The sequence below is a fragment of the Pangasianodon hypophthalmus genome, chromosome 6 (genome assembly GCF_027358585.1).
Source record: "Pangasianodon hypophthalmus isolate fPanHyp1 chromosome 6, fPanHyp1.pri, whole genome shotgun sequence".
NCBI lineage: Eukaryota > Metazoa > Chordata > Actinopteri > Siluriformes > Pangasiidae > Pangasianodon > Pangasianodon hypophthalmus.
The window spans coordinates 19,836,154-19,855,172 of NC_069715.1; the positions used below are offsets into that span (position 1 = coordinate 19,836,154).

Sequence of the window (19,019 nt, forward strand, 5' to 3'; positions counted from 1 at the left end):
TCTACATCATACCCTTGCAATGCCATTATCCAGGCCACAATGCAACTGCTGTTGATTAAACTTTCCGTGAGTCATTGGCTATTTAGGAAGGTGGAGGTTTTGATAATAATTTTCTGCCCTCCGGTGTAATTGCAAAAGTGTTCCACAGCCCATACTGTAGCAAGCAATGCTTTCTCACAGTCAGAGAATTTTAGTTCAACGCTACTTAACAGCTTGCTTGCTTATGCTACCACTCGCCTGTCTTGGTCTTCTTGGTCGTCTTGGACCTCCCACAAAAAGTCTTTGTTCTTTTTGAGTAATCAAGTAATTCATCCCAGCGTAATTCTTAATAAACAGCTTATTACACTTGAGTAATTACAGATGCAGAGAAAGGTACTAAGTTCTGAGACATTAGTTGAAGCTTTGATGTCTTTGACTATGACTCATCCTGTGGTTGGATATCATCAGCTCTGATGAGAGCTGTTGTGGCACCACTGTCCCTTGGTGAGGGAGAGTTTTGCGACTGCTTTAGAAATCTGGATCAGGACATGACAAATTTCAGCGAGATGATCCTCCCATGTCTGGCTATACATGAGAATATCATCCACATAAATTAGATTGCCACGTACAGCAGCATCACTCATGTCTATGAAGAAAGATATTTAATTCTGCTGGGGAGTTTGAATATCCAGATGGGCATTGTTTCCATGTAAACTCTTGACTACCGAAGGAGAAAGCCAGTTTGTACTGGTCAACTGGATCCACTTTTGTGGTCCAGAAGCCATTTGACACATTAACTGTTGAGAAGATTTGAGCATTTTTAACCTTAGTTAGGGTAAAGCATTGACCAGGGGGAGAGTGGAACTTTGGTTTGTTCAGCTGGCCGTAATCAATTGTTAAGTGCCGTTTTCCTCATGGCTTCAGTACTGGCCACAAGGGGGAGGTGTAGGTTGAATTACATTCACGAATGCTTTCCTTTTCTGGCAATAAGTCCAACATTTCTTAGATAGACTCATAAGCAGCAAGATGGATTTTGTATCGGCAGATGAGAGTTGGTGGTGGGCAGATTTGTGATTTGTTTGAGGCAGTTATATGGGGTCTGACTCTGCCAAGTACAAGTTTACAGTAGTGGGGAGACTTTCAGGTAGCGCATCAGCGGTCAAGGTTCCAAGGATTGTAGCTGGTACTAGCTGGTTTGGGACTTGTGACTTTGGCCTACAATTGTCTGTGCTGGCATGTCTTGCCCGATAAGCAGCTTTTCACTGTTGAATTTTGATACACAAGTGTACAGTCATTGTCTCATGGAATGTGAATTCCAGCCAAGTCCTCTGTGCGATCGGAGCTTGGTCTTAGGTGTAACTGGTGAATGTGAGGTTAAATGACTCAAGCGTGAGGCATTTACTGACTGTGAGCATGGACTGGGTGATGTCACCAAATGTGTCTGAACACATAAATCTAGCTTTTGACCCAGTGTCAAGAAGTGCAAGGACATCCAGGCAGTCTTCAGTGATCACACTGGTGTAGATGCCTTGGGCATTTCCCTTTTGGACAAGATTACCAACAAATTGCAAAAGTGGAGAATGAGTGAGTAAAATGGCAGAACAATGGCAGAAATGGCAGCATTTTTTTTATAATTTAGCCACAACATATTTCAACAATTCAATTTCTGATGTTCAGATGTTCAGTAGTTTGCTTACTTGAATTTCTGTCCTTACTAGATGTTTGTTGATGTTCTCTGAACTTATCCGAATATCTTTGATTCTGGCGATAGTATTGATCATTACTGTTCCGTTGACGGTCAAGTGGTTGCTGATGTTCACCCCCTTGGACTGATTTTGTTTGTCCTTCCACACCCTTGCTCTATCTTTATGGTGAGAAAGGTGTTTCCAAGGGATGTTAGCATGGTGATGGTTAGTGTCAGGAATTTCTGTGCCTTCCACATCTAGGAGAAGGGGGCCATGGTACTGGAGTGCTAGAACCTGTGAACCATTTCCCAAGCCATCTGCACCATCCTACAGATGTCACACATTAATGGCTTGCCTTGCCATGTTTTGGAGATTATGGAGGAACAGGGATTTGAAAGCTCGGTCTTCTTCAAGACCTTGTGCATTCCTACTCTGGAAGGAGGCATGCCTCAAGCAATTGTAGAAACTTCCGTTTGTGCCTGATTTGAATGGTGGCCCGTGGTGATCATGCTATTATTCAGAAGATAAATCATAGTGAATCTGTCTGTGAGATCCATTTCTAGGAAGTGGTACAGGGTACTGGCCATGCTGGTCAAGTCAATGGCTTTATTGTCATTTCAACCATATACAGCTAGTACAGTACACAGTGAAACGAAACAGTGTTCCTCCAGTACCATGGTGCTACATAAAACAACACAGAACTACATGTGTGCTGTTTGCACACATTCACACATGTACTTTGTTTAGTAATGTGTAGTACATTACTAAACAAAATGCACATGCAAATGTGGGCAAACAGCACAAGACAGTACAAAAACTACTAAAACAGGACAGTGCAGCGCCAACCGGTACACAGTACTAGATATAGTTTTAGATATACAGATAGTGCGAAAGAATAAGAATATAATAAAAATGTTGTAAATGTAAACATAACATACTATGACATAGAATTCAGCAGATAGCTTATACTATATATGGATGTAGCGGGTATTGAGGTAGCAGCCAGTTAGGGAGTATGGTAGTGGCGAATTAAATACAATATTTAATACTGTAGCAGCAAAAATGCAGATGGTAAATACAGAATTGTGCCAAAATTGCAAAGGGAGTGGGTTGGTGTGCGTGTGTTTGCGTGTGTTTGCGTGTGTTTGCGTGTGTTTGCGTGTGTTTGCGTATGTGTGCGTATGTGTGCGTGTGTGTGCGTGTTATCAGTCCGGTCTTTGTGTATACAGGAGTCTGATGGCTTGGGGGAAGAAACTGTTACACAGTCTGGCCATGAGGGGCCGAATACTTCAGTACCATCTGCCAGATGGCAAGAGGGTGAAGAGTTTGTGTGAGGTGTGTTTTTCGGCCATCCACAATGCTGGTGGCTTTGTAGATGCAGCGTGTGTTGTATATGTCTGCTCCAGGGTCTTGTGATCTGAGATGGTACAGTTTCCAAACCAGGCAGTGATGCAGCTGGTTAGGATGCTCTCAGTAGTCCCTCTGTAGAATATGGTGATGATGGGGGGTGGGAGATGGGCTTTCCTCAGCCTTTGCAGAAAGTAGAGACACTACTGGGCTTTCCTGGTTATGGAGCTGGTGTTGAGGGATCAGCTGAGGTTCTCCACCAGGTGAACACCAAGGAATTTGGTGCTCTTGATGATCTCCACAGAGGAGCCATCAATGTTCATAGGAGAGTGGTCGCTCCATGCACTTCTGAAGTCAACAGCCATCTATTTTGCTTTGTCCACTTTCAGAGACAGGTTGTTGGCTCTGCACCAGTCCGTTAGCCGCTGCACCTCTTCTCTATTTGCTGACTTGTCTTTCTTGCTGATGAAACCCACCATGGTCGTGTCATTGGCAAACTTGATGATGTGATTTGAGCCGTGCATTTCTACACAGTCGTAAGTCAGCAGAGTGCACAGCAGTGGACTGAGCACACAGCCCTGGTGGGCCCCAGTGCTTAGTGTGGTGGTGTTGGAGATGCTGCTCCGGATCCAGACTGACTGAGCTCTCTCAGTCAGGAAGTCCATGATCCAGTTGCAGAGGGAGGTCCAGCAAGTTCAGCTTTCCAATCGAGGAGTAATTGTGTTGAATACTGAACTGAAGTCTGTGAACAGCATTCAAACGTATGTGTCCTTTTTGTGGGTGAGGGCCAGATGGAGGGTGGTGGCGATAGCATCATCTGTTGAGTGGTTGAGATGATACACAAATTGCAGGCGATCTAGTGAGGGAGGCAGCAGGGTCTTGATGTGCCTCATGATGAGCCTCTCGAAGCAGTTCATGTGTGTGAGTGCAACGGGGTGGTAGTTGTTGAGGCAGGACTTCTTCAGCATGAGAATGATGGTGGTTGTCTTGAAGCATGTTGGAATGACGGTGGAATGATGGTGCTGCTCAGGGAGATGTTGATGTCAGTGAGAACATCCATGGTCTGTGCATCCTCTGAGCACTCCACAAGGAATGTCGTCTGGTCCAGCAGCCTTTCGTGGGTTGACCCTGTGCAGAGTTTGCCATGATTCATCTGCCATGATTAGACACAGCACCTGATCGTTGGGAGGAGGGGTGGTCTTCCTCACTGTCACGTCACTCTGCGCCTCAAACTGAGCATAGAAGTTGTTCAGTGCCTCTGGAAGGGAGGCATCACTGTCGCAGGCAGGTGATGTCCTGTAGTTGGTGATGGCCTGGATGCCCTACCACATGCTCTGTGTGTCGCAGCTGTCCTTGAAGTGGCTGTGGATTCTGTGTGTGTGTGCATGCGGGCCTGGGACAGTTTGGCCCTCGCTGTTTTTAGGGCACCCTTGCCACCTGCTCTGAAGGCAGGGTTAGGGTTCTTGGGTTCTCGGCAGTGCACACACCTCTGCGATCATCCACAGCTTCTGGTTGGAGCATGTGGTGATGGTCTTGGAGACAGTGCTTGACCAGTCATCAGCTTGCTGATGTAGCTGGTCATTGATGCTGTGTATTTCTCCAAGTTGGTGAAGTCACCTTTGGTTGCAGCTTCCTTCCTTGGACAGCTTTACCGTCCTTTGGGAACAGTGAGAAACATCACATTCTCTGTGATGGCAATGGGAGAGCGTGCATTCTATGGCTGTGGCTATGGGCGCGTGGGCGGGGAAGTGGCAGCCTGACAGGTAATATCGGAGTTCCTCGATGTCATCAGCTCCCGGTCTGGGAGCTGTTGAAATCCAAGACCCGGTTCAGCCTCCAGAAGTCGTTACACAGTCTGAGACTCCCAATGGGCATTGGAACCATGACGAAGGGGCTGGACCAGGGGCTGGCAGACTCCTCAATGATGCCATCTCTCACCATCCGGCTAACTTCCTCCTCAGTAGCACGACGGCGGGCTTTCGGGACTAGGTAGGGGAAGCAGGTTAAGCAGGTATATATGGTATGTTTATGACAGTGTAGGGGATTTGCCAATGAGCCAGGAACTTGCAGTTGGCACTCAAAAGAAGGAGGAGCATGTGGTCACCTGGTTGGAACTCCCGGGGCTGGGTCAGCCAGTTGTAGACGTGCTGCTGTTCCGCCTGGGCTTCTTCAATGTGCTGACAGACAATGGGTGCCACTCAGTCGATCTGCTCTTGCATGTCCTGAACGTACTCGACAGTGGTGCGGAACGACGGGGGCTGCTCCTCCCAGGCCTCTTTGGCTATGTCCAGAAGCCCTCGAGGCCTTCTCCCAAACACAACTCAAAGGGGTTAAAGGCCTTTGGTGTTTCTCTGACCTCAGAGGACATAGGGTAGAAGGTGGTCCCAGTTCCTTCCCTCCTCGTCTACCACTCAGTGTAGCATCCATTTAAGGGTCTGGTTAAACCTCTTGACTAGGCCGTCAGCCTGGGGGTGGTAGATGGTCGTCCTCAGGTGCTTCACCTGAAACAGTCTATCAAAAATACATTCTGATATTGGCTCACTAGGTCACAAACTAGGAATACCATCAGTCCAAAACTCTGTTGGGGAGTTGAAGCGCTCATACAATACTTTTTTTTTTTTTTTTTTTTTTTTTTTCTGATTTTGTAAATGCTAACTTAAGTACTTTAGGAAGAGGTAAGTCTTTAGATGTCGTTTGAAGACTGCCAGTGACTCAGCTGTTTGGACATCTAGGGAAAGTTCATTCCACCACCTTGGTGCCAGAACAGAGAAGAGCTCTGAAGAGAAAAAGAAACAAAGATCAAACTGGCAGTTTGTATAGGCATAACAGGTTATTGACCCTGAGTCTCCCCTGGGCTCATCTCGGGGTTGTAACACCTGTGCCCACTACAGCCTCAGCTTTCTGTTCTTGGCTGACAGAAGTGGAACCCACTGTGGTATTCTGCTGTTGTAGCCCATCTGCCTCAAGGTTTGACGTGTTGTGCATTCTGAAATGCTTTTCTGCTCACCACAGTTATACAAAGTGGTTATCTGAGTTACTGTAACCTTTCTGTCAACTCAAAACAGTCTGGCCATTCTTCATTGACCTCTCTCATCAACAAGGCATTTCTGTCCAGCAGGACTGCCACTCACTGGATATTTATTTATTTATTTATTTATTTATTTATATATCATTCTGAGTAAACTCTAGAGACTGTTGTGTGTGGAAATCCGAGAAGATCAGCAGTTGTAGAAATACACAAAAACTAGCCACTCTGGCACCGTCAATCAGGCCACGGTCAAAATCATTGAGATCACATTTTTTCCCCATTCTGATGGTTGATGTGAACATTACCTGAAGCTGCTGGCCCATATCTGCATGATTTTATTCATTGCACTGCTGCCATGCAATTGACTGATTAGATAATTGCACGAATGAGTAGGTGTACAGGTGTTCTTAAGTGCTCATTGAGTACACAGTATATCATAAGAAATAACATACAATCAGGTCAAATTCAGGTTACTAAATAATAAATCACTTTGCTAGAATAGAAAACAAACTGTATTTCCTATAGTTAATTAAGATGCTCAGATGCCTATTCTCATGCCCAGATGCTCAGTCTCATTTTGAGTTGATCTTACTTGCACACATCCTGGGGAGTCGTGTTGGCCAGCTCACATGTTCCAAGACTCACTGGGGTGAAGAGGCACTGAAATCGGCATTTTGACGCTCCTACTTGATTTGCGATCCGAGGAATGATGCGTCTTGGTGGGATTCTTGTGAACGCATTCATCCCGTGGGAAAAATAAAAGCAATAAAAGATGTTGTTGAATTAGGTCTTTTTGCCTTGTCAGAGTTGGGTGCTGAAAAGTGAAATGAGTGCCTGTTCAAGGATTCTCTGTTCTTGGGTTTTTCTTTATACAACCCCTGGCAAAAATTATGGAATCACCACACTTAGAGGATGTTCACCCAGCTTTTTTACTTTATAGCAAACAAACAAATCACAGATATGACACAAATAAGGTTTTGTTCAATAGCTTAACATTCTGGTTTGTGAAATATACATTAAAAAAATGCAAGGACATTTTTTTTTATTAATGGCATGTCTTTTTCCAAATCAAGTAGAGGAAAAAATTATGGAATCACTCAATGTTGAGGAAAAAATTATGGAATCAATTTTTAATTTCCATTTCTAAAACAAATACTGGGACAAGTCTAAAAATGCTAATAAGTCAGCAGTTAAAAGGGAGTGCTTACACACTTTAATGGGCTGTTGGACTTGGCTAATTGAAAGGAAACATGGCTCCAATGAGAGAGTTGTCAGTTGAAACAATGGAAAGGATTATAAAACTCCTTCAACAAGGAATTTCAACATGGAGTGTGGCCAAAGAAGTTGGTTGCTCCCAGTCAGCTGTGTCTAAAATTTGTTGCAAGTATAAACTTAATGGGAAGGTTATGAAAGGTAGCTATACAGGCAGACTAAGGAAGATGTCAAAGCGTCAGGATAGAAAACTCAAAGCACTATGCCTTGAAAATAGAAAATGCACAACAAAACAAATGAAAAACAAATGAGCGGAAACAGGAGCCAATGTTTGTGACAGAACTGTAAGAAACCGGCTAAATGGAATGAGATTTATATATAGAAAAGCCAAAAGAAAACCAGCACTAACACCAAAACAGAAGAAAACAAGGTTACAGTGGGCTAAGGAGAAGCAATCATGGAGTGTGGATGATTGGATGAAAGTGAAATTCAGTGATGAATCATGAATCTGCATTGGCCAAGGAGATGATGCTGGAACTTTTGTTTGGTGTCGTTCTAACAAAACATATAAAGATGACTGTCTGAATCAATCAAATTTCCCAACTCATTTATGATATTGGGTTGCATGTCAGGTAAAGGACCAGGGGAGATGGCAGTCATTACCTCAGCAGTCAATGCGCAGTTGTACAGTAAAATTTTGGACATATTCTCATTCCATCCATAGAAAATAGGTTTGGTGATGATGAAATAATTTTTCTTAGGATGACAATGCATCTTGCCACAGAGCAAACAGTTTTAAATCTTTTTTTTCCAGGAAAGGCATATCAACTCAATGACATGGCCAGCAAACAGTCCGGATCTCATTCCAATTGTAAATTTATGGTGGAAAGTAAAAAAACTGGTCCATGTTAAGGCTCCACCCTGCAAAGATGATCTGTCAACTGCTATTCGAGAAAGTTGGAACCAGATTGATGGGGAATATGGTTTTTCATTAGTGAGGTCTATGCCTCAAAGAATAAAAGTCAGAGGAGGAGCAACAAAGTATTAATTGTGTTTTTTTTGTTGTTGATTCCATAATTTTTTCCTCAACATTGAGTGATTCCATACTTTTTTCCTCTACTTGATTTGGAAAAAGACATGCCATTAATAAAAAAAAATGTCCTTGAATTTTTTTTTATGTATATTTCACAAACCAGAATGTGAAGCTATTGAACAAAACCTTTTTTGTGTCATATCTGTGATTTGTTTGTTTGCTATAAAGTAAAAAAGCTGGGTGAACATCCTCTAAGTGTGGTGATTCCATAATTTTTGCCAGAGGTTGTATCTCTGAGCATTCAACAGTCTGACCTGGGACTGAATTTGCTGGGACTCCCACTCCGGAGATGACTGGCAACCGTGTTGAAGGCTCTCTATTTGTAAACAGTTCTTCACACTGTACAACTGTGAATTTCAAATTGTTTGGAGATGGCCTTATAACCTTTCCCAGAGTGGTGAGCAGCAACACTTGCTTCTCTGAGATCATGGCTGATGTCCTTTCTTCTTGGCATGGTGTAGACACACACCTGAGTGCTCCAGAACACCAAACTGGTAAAAGTTCTGCTTTTATAGAGATAGTCACACTTCTTGATGATTAACTAATCTGCATTTCATTAGTAACACCTGGCTGCTGATTACTCTCTTAATGATTGTGGAAGTAGGAAGGATCTACTTGTTTTTTCCTACATGGTTACTGAATTTTGGTTTACTTTATGAGAACAAATGTGCCATTGCCCATTTGGGCTCTTTTATTTTCTTTGGAGGAGATATGAAAGCTAGGAAACAGGACAGAGGTTAAAGAGGACAAAAGCAATGAGTAGTTATGCAATATTGAAAAGTCTGTGTCAGCCAGCTAGAGAGGGAGGGTAACACTCCCTTTCTATGTTTCTCTGTTTGTCTCTGCATGTCTCCTTTTCTATATCTTTCTCTTACTCTTTCTCTCCCTCTTCTGACTCAGTCATGCCTGCAACATTGTGTAGCTGTCACTGTCCTTACGTGTTCTCCTAGTGGCTGTTTGAACAGAGAAAAAGAGAAAGGCCCAGTTCTTTCTGCCCTTCCATCCAGCAGCACTGCTGCTATGCTAGGACTGAAGAGAGATTACTAATCTTCTATTTAGCACAGTGTAGCCAATGATTTCTGCAGAGATATAATGTGAACCTTTCTAACAATGCACACATCAGCTGACAGTGTCTTTCTGTTTAAGGCACTACAGTAAAACTATAGCTCAGATGACACCATGATATCATGGAGGTCATAGTGACGAAAAATCTGTAGAAGCACAGTGTATTAGCGTATAAACTCAAAATATGAACGGAGTGTGTCCTCTTACAAGACTTATCTCATGATATAAGGAGTAATGTCATTGCGGCCATTCTGGTTTCATGACCCAAGTTTGGGTCACAGCCATCAGAATTTCTATGATCTAAAAGCCATTCTGCAGTGCAAAATTGGACTGAATTGTTTAATGCATTACATAAATATAGTCACTGAGAAAGGAGGTCTGTCTTTTGGAATTCAAGGTGTTTTATTGCTATGGCTTTTCGGGAGGGTGGACTATACATGGATAGCTGTATTTTGTTACTTATATACTTAAGTATTAGTTTGGAGTATTTATACTTCACTCTTGTACTCTGTACTTGTACTCTTAGTACAGTTGCAAGAAAAAACCTACCTTTTACTTCTTACATTAAATCACAAAGGTCTCTTCTTTTTTCATACTTATTTCATAGACTGTACACTATAAATCATTAGAATGGTCTGTTAGCATCCAGTCAAGTTCATCAATGTAGAAAAAAGAATCACAAATCGTGCCAATTCATCACTGGCCATGACCGCCTCATGCTACACAATGGGGTTAGTGCTATAGATATCTGTGTATCTCTGAAGATGGATAAGCCTTATCTCGGTAAAATGTTGAAACACCCTGGAGTAAACAAAGACTTGTATAAAATGAAGTGACTCCTTTACCCCACTAGAAGGCATGAACTCCATTTAATTTGAAAGATCATGTTGAGGAAGTTTCTCTAATTGTCTAACATTATCTAGTTGTATTTAACTAAGTTGGCCTGTTTTCTTTGCTAATGCCAGGTTAGACTAGAATCGATTCCAGTAGCCAACATACAGTCAGGTCCATAAGTATTTGGAGAGTGATGCAATTTTTGTAATTGCCTCTATACACCATCACAGTGCATTTGAAATGAAGCAATCAAGATGTGATTGAAGTGCAGTTATGGACCCAACTGTAATTGGCTAGGCAGCAAGTCCAGTACTACTGTGTGTTAACACAGCTAAAATGCAAGAGATTTTTTTCTCTGACTACACCTGCAGATTATACACCTGAATGATACTTAGTCATGGCTACAGACAAAAAACGCAAAGTTAACAGTGACAAGAGGTAATTTCAATAGATCTTTAAACCACTAAGCATGGAAAACCTTTTGTGAATTCTTGAAAGAATGTTTAACTAAAGTGGATTTGCAACCAGGTGTCAAAAATGGCCATTTAATTTATGATTGTTGGTTTGTCTAATTACTTTTGGTCCCCACTATTTTCATGTAGAATGGGGACCACATTCACCCGATTTGGATGCTAGTATCCTCAATAAAGCTGTAAGTATGCACTTTGAGCTCATGTTAATTATTAATTTAAACTCCAATATACTGCAGTATACACCATTCAGTCATAACACTAAAAACACTGACAGCTGCAGTGAATAACATTGATTATCTTCTTACAATGGCACCTGTCAAGGGGTGGGATTTATTTAATATTAAGCAGAAAGTGAACAGTCAGTTCTCGACATTGATGTGTTAGAAGCAGGAAAAATGGTCTAAGGAAGGACAACTGGTGAACCTGTGACAGGGTCATGGGTCCATGCGCCCGAGGCTCATTGATGGCATGAGGAGTGAAGACTAGCCTGTCTGGTCTGATCCCACAGAAGAACTGTAGTAGCACAAATTGCTGACAAAGGTAATGCTGGCTATGATAGAAAAGTGTCAGAACACACAGTGCACCTCAGCTTGCTGCGTATGGGGTTGCATAGCAGCAGTCCCCATGCTGTCCCCTGTCCACGGCCAAAAGCGCCTAAAATGGTCATGTAAGCATCAGAACTCGACCAAGGAGCAATGGAAGAATGTGGCCTGGTCTGAGGAATCACATTTTCTTTTACATCATGTGGCTGGTTGGGTGCGTGTGCATCGTTTACCTGTGGAATAAATGGCACCAGGATGCTCTATGGGAAGAAGGCAAGCCGGCGGAAGCATGTACTGATGTGAAACCTTGGGTCCTGGCATTCATGTGGATGTTATTTTGACACATACCACCTACCTAAACATTGTTGCAGACCAAGTACAACCCTTCATGGCAACGGTATTCCCTAATGGCAGTGACCTCTTTGAGCAGGATAATGTGCCCTGCCAAACTGCAAAAATTGTTCAGGAATGGTTTGAAGGAAATGACAAAGAGTTCAAGGTGTTGTCGTGGTCTCCAGATCTTAATCCGATTGAGCATCTGTGGGACGTGCTGGACAAACAAGTCCAGTCCATGGAGGTCCCACCGCGCAACTTACAACTTACTAATCTGGCCCTCTTTGAAAGAAGTTTGGACAGTCCTGCTATAGAACAAAAATAGTCTTCTAATGGTTTTAGATAAATAATAAAAGATACATTTCAGATGTAAACATGACATTAACTTAATTTCACTGATTAAAGATATTTACTTTTCATTACTTGTGTACATTTGAAAGTGCAAAAATGTAAAAGTTAAATTTTTTCCTGGATATTTCCACTTTTAAATGAGTAGAATTTTGACACATTATCTATTGTATTCTTTCACTTAAAATAAAATTTACATAACTTTTCTCAGTACTTCATCCACCCCTGCTTTTTGATAGTGGGTATGAAGTGTGCGCGTGTGTGTGCGCGTGTGTGTGCGCGTGTGTGCGCGCGTGTGTGCGCGCGTGTGTGCGCGCGTGTGTGCGCGTGTGTGCGCGTGTGTGTGCGCGTTGATGGACAGTGGGCTAAGAACAGCTGTGTCCTCTGCTATTTTCAGCCTCTTCCTTTTCTTTTACATTCTCATTTTTCAAAACACTATCTCTCTCTGTCTTTTTCTCTCTCTGTCTGTCTGACCAGCAAAGTAGTATCTTTTTCTTAGTATTCCCTGCATTTACATCTCTGTATCTCTACCTTCTTTTTCTTTCTGTCTCATCTTTCACAATTTTTAAAGACCTTGAGAGTCAAAGTCTCTTCTCTGGGAATGTCTGAGGGTCTCTCAGTACCTGAAGGTAACTAAACTTTCATTCACTTGATGGACAAAAAGAGATGGGAACACAAAAAAACCCCACAAATTATCAACAATAAAAAGTACAAAAGAAGATATAGATCATTTAGGGTGTTTATTTTAATGATCCAATATGTAAGGAATAACACAGACCATGCTGTTGTACAAAAATAATACACACCTAGGTGGTGTGGTGCAGCCCCAATGCGAAGGACCGTTACCACCCTGAAGTGCGAAGTGTAACAGCACAGACTGAAGTGTGTTATTCCACTTATACCATAGCAGTTTGGCAATGATTATTATTTTTTTTATTAATTAATGAACAACATACCATGCGTTAAACTGTTTATAGGTACATTTAAATGTAGGGACATTTTGGAGATAGTTCCTGGTATCGCTTTTGTTAAGAACCAGTGGTTCAACCTTTTTGAAGATCACTTTGGAAGTTAAATTTGACGCGAGGTCTACCACACTATGTTGCCAAAAAAAAAAAAAAAGATCACCAGGAGTATTGCTATTTTACTTTACTAAAACTAAAGCAGCTCGTCTACCAGTACAGGATTCAGTAATCATGGTGACACAGCAATATAATATATATATATATATATTAATAAGCAGCAATAGGAACAGAAACATGCTCCTATTAACATTTACTGTTAATAGATGTTAATACAACATGCACTGTTAGTGTGTGTGCAGTTCAAATTATATGGGTCACAGTGCTAATATTGACTCATTTAGACAATGTGTTGGTTGTGCTTGAATTCTCTCAGTGCCTTGTAATTTGGACCATAGGTTGAGACTGCCAGTCTAATGCAGCTGTTCAGGTGTCTATCAGTCAGACGTGCAGTACTTGAAAAGCATTTTTAAATCCTTGAGAATCTGATCAGAAATGTCCACGCATAACAACTCCACTCTTCGTATTACCATTGATGGACCAAGCGGCACACTGTTAATTGCCGCTTTTATGTTTTCTTATTTGTTTTTAAAGTCCATGAGTAATGTGTCAGTGGTAATAGTCATGGCTTCTTTTAAAAATTCACCTTCAGTGAAGGGGCTTCTTGTGCTTGGACAGTTGATGGCTAACACTGAATGAAGCTTCGATAGCAGCTTTAGCTCTCTCGGTGGGTTTTGTGGAAAGTGATTGCTGGTCTTTTAAAACCAGTTTTAACTCTTGAATTATTTTCTCATGTATTTTGCTCTTGGGTGGGAATGACTCCTTGAATTTCGGATAGTAATTGGTGTGATGGCACTCCAACGCTAAAGCCTGGTGACATCAAGGGCGTAGTTTTAGCATGGACACAAGGGACGCGTCCCCACCAATGTTCAGCGATTACTAAATTGTCCCCACCAATAATTTTATACTCTCCAAAAAACAGATTCTCATTGGGTGCAACAGGAAGGGTTAAATTCGGTTCCTTTCTGGCGTCCTACCAATAGATATCTTCCTATCGTTGCAAAAGTCCTTGATATTTTGATTCTGATTGGGTTATCAGGAACACATGCAATGTGATTGGCTGTGCCTTACCTTGCTGTCACGTGACAATACGTTTGGTTGGCAGCGCGACAAGACAGCGTGACAGACTGAGACAGTAGCCTAAGAGATGGCAGCCAAAAGAAAGAAGGTCGATATAAGGAGCTATTTTGTAAAGAAACCTGTAAGTCACTTATAGTCAAGTCCGCTAATGAAATTTGTTCAACTTAATAATGTTAATGACATCGTTGGCTTTTGGTGCACACCATATAGTATAACAGGCTAATCGTCTGCACGATTCAAATTGACATGCATAGGCTATCCCATTTTGTCAGGTGACCGAACCAACAAATATCTCAGACAGCGATGGAGAGACAGGGTCACAGGTGAATGATGAATGTGACCTGATAGGCTGTATGTGAAGCTGTGTGACTGCATATATGGAATGTCTCATTTAACAGGTGACAGAGGCAGCTCAGCCTTGTTGTAGCTCAGAAAGCGAAGCAAGGGCACAGGTGAATCTGAGTGCTGTTTTGATACAATGGACTACTAGCATCGTGATACATGTTAAAGGCAAGCTAATGCCCACTGGCGCCGACATGATTTGGGATGCGTCAGAATTCTAAACTTTAGCGCTGTTGTCAAGCATGTGCATAGCAGCACAATAAGGAGTAGTGCACAGTTTTAACTAACAACATTATTTGCTCCATTGAAAACAATGGGTCAAAGGTGAGGTTCATTAAGTATATCGTTATGGTTTAAATATAGGGAAATGTATGTAATCTATTTAAAATGAGGGGTGGGATTAATTGTATAATGTGGTCTATCTGTTGTTGGAGATGTATGTGACTTAATTTCATAACTGTAATTGGCCAGAATTAATGTTTTTCTTGGGCTACTCCCTGCCCATACAGTTGCGTACCACCAATTAAATTAAGTTCCATTTAAATCAAATAAAAGTGAGAATACATACTTCCTGACTAATTGTCCTCATAATGATGAGATGATATTGATCTTACGATAATCAAGTTGGCACAAAATAAATTGTCTTTATAAAAATGCTTTCAATTTAAAAACTAGAAGAGCCAAGATATTTTCTTTTACTGCAGTTTAGTTGTAAGCATAGCATTAAGTAGAAACAGTAATCATTGTCAATGGTACTTTTAAAGAAAGTAAAACTAATGTGAATGTGTTTGTTTTCATGTGTATGGTTATATATTTGCAGTTGGAGAGTTTGTGAGTGATGTGCTCCTTGTCCCAGCAAAGTGTCATTTCTTCCATAAGGAGCGCATGGACATGTGTCTCAGTCATCAGCAGTGGCAGGGAGAAGCAAAGGAGGTAAGCCGAGAAATGTTCTTGGACATTGGTTTTGAAAGGTTATATTTCTCCAAATAACAGACACTAAAATCTTCACGTTTCCACATGATAATCAGATTAGCTGCCAAGAGTAATGCTGTTAATTCAGCCAGTAGCAGCAGCTTGAGGAGAAAGTGTCCAGTATCAGCATAAAAGCATTGAATCTGAGGGTGTAATAGTCCTTGAACTCAGAAGAGATATACTGGCCATTGTGTAGATAATTGGTTAAAATCTCATTTATTTGTGCCCACTTTCTCTCCCTTTTTCATTTTACTTTGTGTTGACAACTAGGTTATCAATGCAGAATTAATTCATACAACTAGTGCAGTGTTTTCTCATCCTAGAATGCTTAGGTATAGGAACTAGTTGCGTTTCTCTCATTTGTGCTTTTCTTTGTCTTACCCACCTATAATTAAGTAGTATTAAGTGTGGCTATATCTGTGAATGAGCGTAACTCTGCTTTATTAGTCTTTTTTTTTTTTTAAGCTCCTTACTTTTGTGTATTCCTGTCTTAGGCTTGCTTAAAGGCGAACATGGTGCTGCACAGCTACGGCATGCTGCTGCCCTGTGGCGTTGATAAGTTCCATGGCACCGAATATGTTTGTTGCTTGTCTGCTCCTGCTCAGGAGCCTACTCCGACTGCCATTGCCTCTCAGGAGGAAGACGCCGATGATGACGACAATGAAGTGCAGGACGATGAGGATGATGAGGGCGATGAGGACGATGATGGGCAGGATGTGGTAGTAGAGGAGAGGTAGTCATTTTCTAATAATTTCCAAGTGTTTCTAGATCCTCTAGGTATTACTGAATTATAGCGTTAACAGGCGGTATTAAGCAGAGGAGATTCTGGCAGCCCATTAAACATAAACATTTGGCACAGATATTACATTGGTGTCTTATTTATGTAGTGTATGGTGACATTTCATTGCAATCTTCATTGCAACACCTACCAAGGAACCACCCTCAATAACCTCCTGCTGGTGCTGAATTTTCATTATTCTCTTAACAAAAAAAAAGTTTTATGTTTTGCTGTCACAGGAGACCATTTTTTATTGCTAGCATAGTTACAGTGGTGTTAAATAGAAGAAACAATTTGAACAATTGAAAGCATAAGTGATGACAGTCAGGTTTTACTATTAGCTTGTTACACAAAACTTCTTTTTCCACTCACCATTATACAGCAGTTGTCAATATAATATTAATGAGAAATCCAGCGTAGAAGTACTGGAGATGTTGGTGTAAGTGCTGGGCTGAAAGTCACAGAATGCAGAGCAGCTATATGACTCAGTTGGGCTGAGTTACAGCAGAGACTTGGCTTGACTAGTTAGCATCTCTGAGATGATGAGTGCGATGGCCTTGATGGCAGTATTAGCATGAATGCTTTGGAAGCTGATCTGTTTAGGCGGTGTGTACAGATGAGGTGAGAGAGCTGGACAGCCTAAAGGAGTAAAGTGCCGCTGCATCAATCTCTTTAGGTAGAGATGAAGCATGGGCTAAAGGTATGTGAACATCATAGTGGGTAATATAGGAAACTTAACTAAAGTGAAAATAGACTGATGAAAGAAGTTTGAAGCTCTGAATTTAATTAAAAATAATAAATATTGCATGATATTGAACATCACATGTTAATTATATATGTTAATTATTAATATTCTTCAGGGTGGATTTTTCCTTCAACTGCTTCAGCTCCCCCTCATCATCTTCTCTTTACTGTCTGTCCTTTTTCTCCATCTTCCCCCCTCCTTGTATCCCATTCTCTGCTCTTTGTCTACTACTTTTCATTCTCCTTCTCCCTGTCTCCCCCTATCTTTCCCCTCTAGTCTTTATTTTATTTCATGCCAAAAATAATTACTGATTTAAACAGACCTGAATCATTTTTTCAACTTCACAGTGAGCCAGTAATGGATGAACAGCCAACCCAAAAGGAAGATGAAGCGGAGAAGATGTATTATGTGGGAGAAGATGACAACGACCAATACCAGTATGTGTATGAAGATGAAGATGAGGACAGAGACAGTGAAGAGAAAGAAAGAAAGAAAGAGAAGGCCACTGTTATTGAGAGCAAGGACAATGACATGTCTCTCCAGGAGATTAAAGGTTAGTAACACCCATCTTGATTTTTTTTTTTGTAGTACATACACATTAATGACTGAGAGCGTGTGATTAGTTGGTATAGAGAGGTAATGTTGCATGGTAGTGCACTAAATGTAAACCCTCTGTTAGCTGTGTGCTCCCTGGAGGCAGAGACGGGCCCGTGCCGTGCCTCCATACCCCGCTGGCACTTTGACATTCACCAGAGGAAGTGTGTGCGCTTCATCTACGGAGGCTGTGCTGGCAACCGCAACAACTTTGAGTCTGAGGAGTACTGCATGGCCGTATGCAAATGCCTGAGTAAGTTTCAGCAAGGACTCGAACTCAAACTTTTCTCTGTCAATATTAGCTCATGCACCAACCTAAATGGGCTTATCAAATAACCGCTCAACAAGTAACTGATCACATTCCCATCAATTTACCTGATTTCCTTAATTTTTTTTTGTTTGTTTATATTTTTGTTGCCGTGTTCTTAGCTCTCATTGTTAGCTGTCCTTCTTCGTCTCTGTGTTAGTAATGCTTAAAATCAGTGTTTGTATGGAAACCTAATTTGATTGATTCACTTTGATAGATGAGGGATTTTGCTTGACTAGTCAGATTGATATTGAATAAAATTTGCCAGGCTGAAAAGCCAGTTCACTGAAGGATGCAGGAGATGCAATATGCATTTTCTGGGTAGCATTTACTTTCACTTTGTGCCAACTTTATCTGGGTGAACTACGATCTGTGAATTTAGGAAGCTCAGTCTTATGAGCCAATAGAATACAAGAAGGCAGGACTGTGGTGTCTTTGATCAGTAAAAAAAAAAAAAAGTGGAAGAGGCACTAGTTAGTAAGTAGCAGGCACATCTTACTGTTTTCTTACTGTTGCTTGGTGCAAATCCTGAGCAAAATATAGCTACTTAGCTAACATTACTACAACATTCCCTCCACAATCACATGCCACGATGACTGCCTGTAGTTGCCTGATTTTGGATTGCCAGCAATAGAAAATAATGAAAATCCAGTGTGACATGGTGTATACACTTGTCAGAATGAACATACTACTGATGCATGCAACAGTATCACATGATCAATTAATTAAATTAAATTAAATTTTATTTGTATAGCACAGCTATATGAGCAGCTTTACAGAAATCCAGACATAAAATGAATTTATCCACACAATATATTGATATTTATTCCTAATGAGCAAGCCAAAGGCGAGGTGGCAAGGAAAAACTCCCTGAGGTGACAAGTGGAAGAAACCTTACGAGGAACTACACTCAAAAGGGAACTCATCCTCATCTAAGTGACACTGGATAGTGTGATTATAGATCATTCCACTTCTCGTCAAGTAGTGCTAAGTGCGTTAAAATGAACTTGTATTTGTGTGTTAAAAGGAACTATGAGCATCATTAGAGTTTTAACTTTTCAGTGATGGAGACTGTAGTGTACACTGTTCTTAACAATGCTATCCAAGAAAGAACATCCACAGCCATGTTTAGGTTATCGGTGTAGTACCATCCACAATAAACCATTGGAGGTCTGTAGGT

General features: G+C 41.3%; 1 protein-coding gene across 5 annotated transcripts in view; it reads left to right on the forward strand.

Annotated features, from left to right (window-relative positions):
* The window catches only part of aplp2 (amyloid beta (A4) precursor-like protein 2), a 91,819-nt gene that overhangs the window by 32,344 nt on the left and 40,456 nt on the right, over positions 1-19,019 (forward strand). For 4 of the 5 annotated variants that reach the window (XM_026914426.3, XM_026914428.3, XM_026914430.3 and 1 more), the window contains exons 4-7: positions 15,264-15,376; positions 15,910-16,148; positions 17,286-17,491; positions 17,618-17,785. In XM_026914426.3, the coding sequence (XP_026770227.3) occupies positions 15,264-15,376; positions 15,910-16,148; positions 17,286-17,491; positions 17,618-17,785 (726 nt within the window). The remainder of the gene's footprint in view (positions 1-15,263; positions 15,377-15,909; positions 16,149-17,285; positions 17,492-17,617; positions 17,786-19,019) is intronic. The other variant, XM_026914429.3, reaches the window with a different exon arrangement.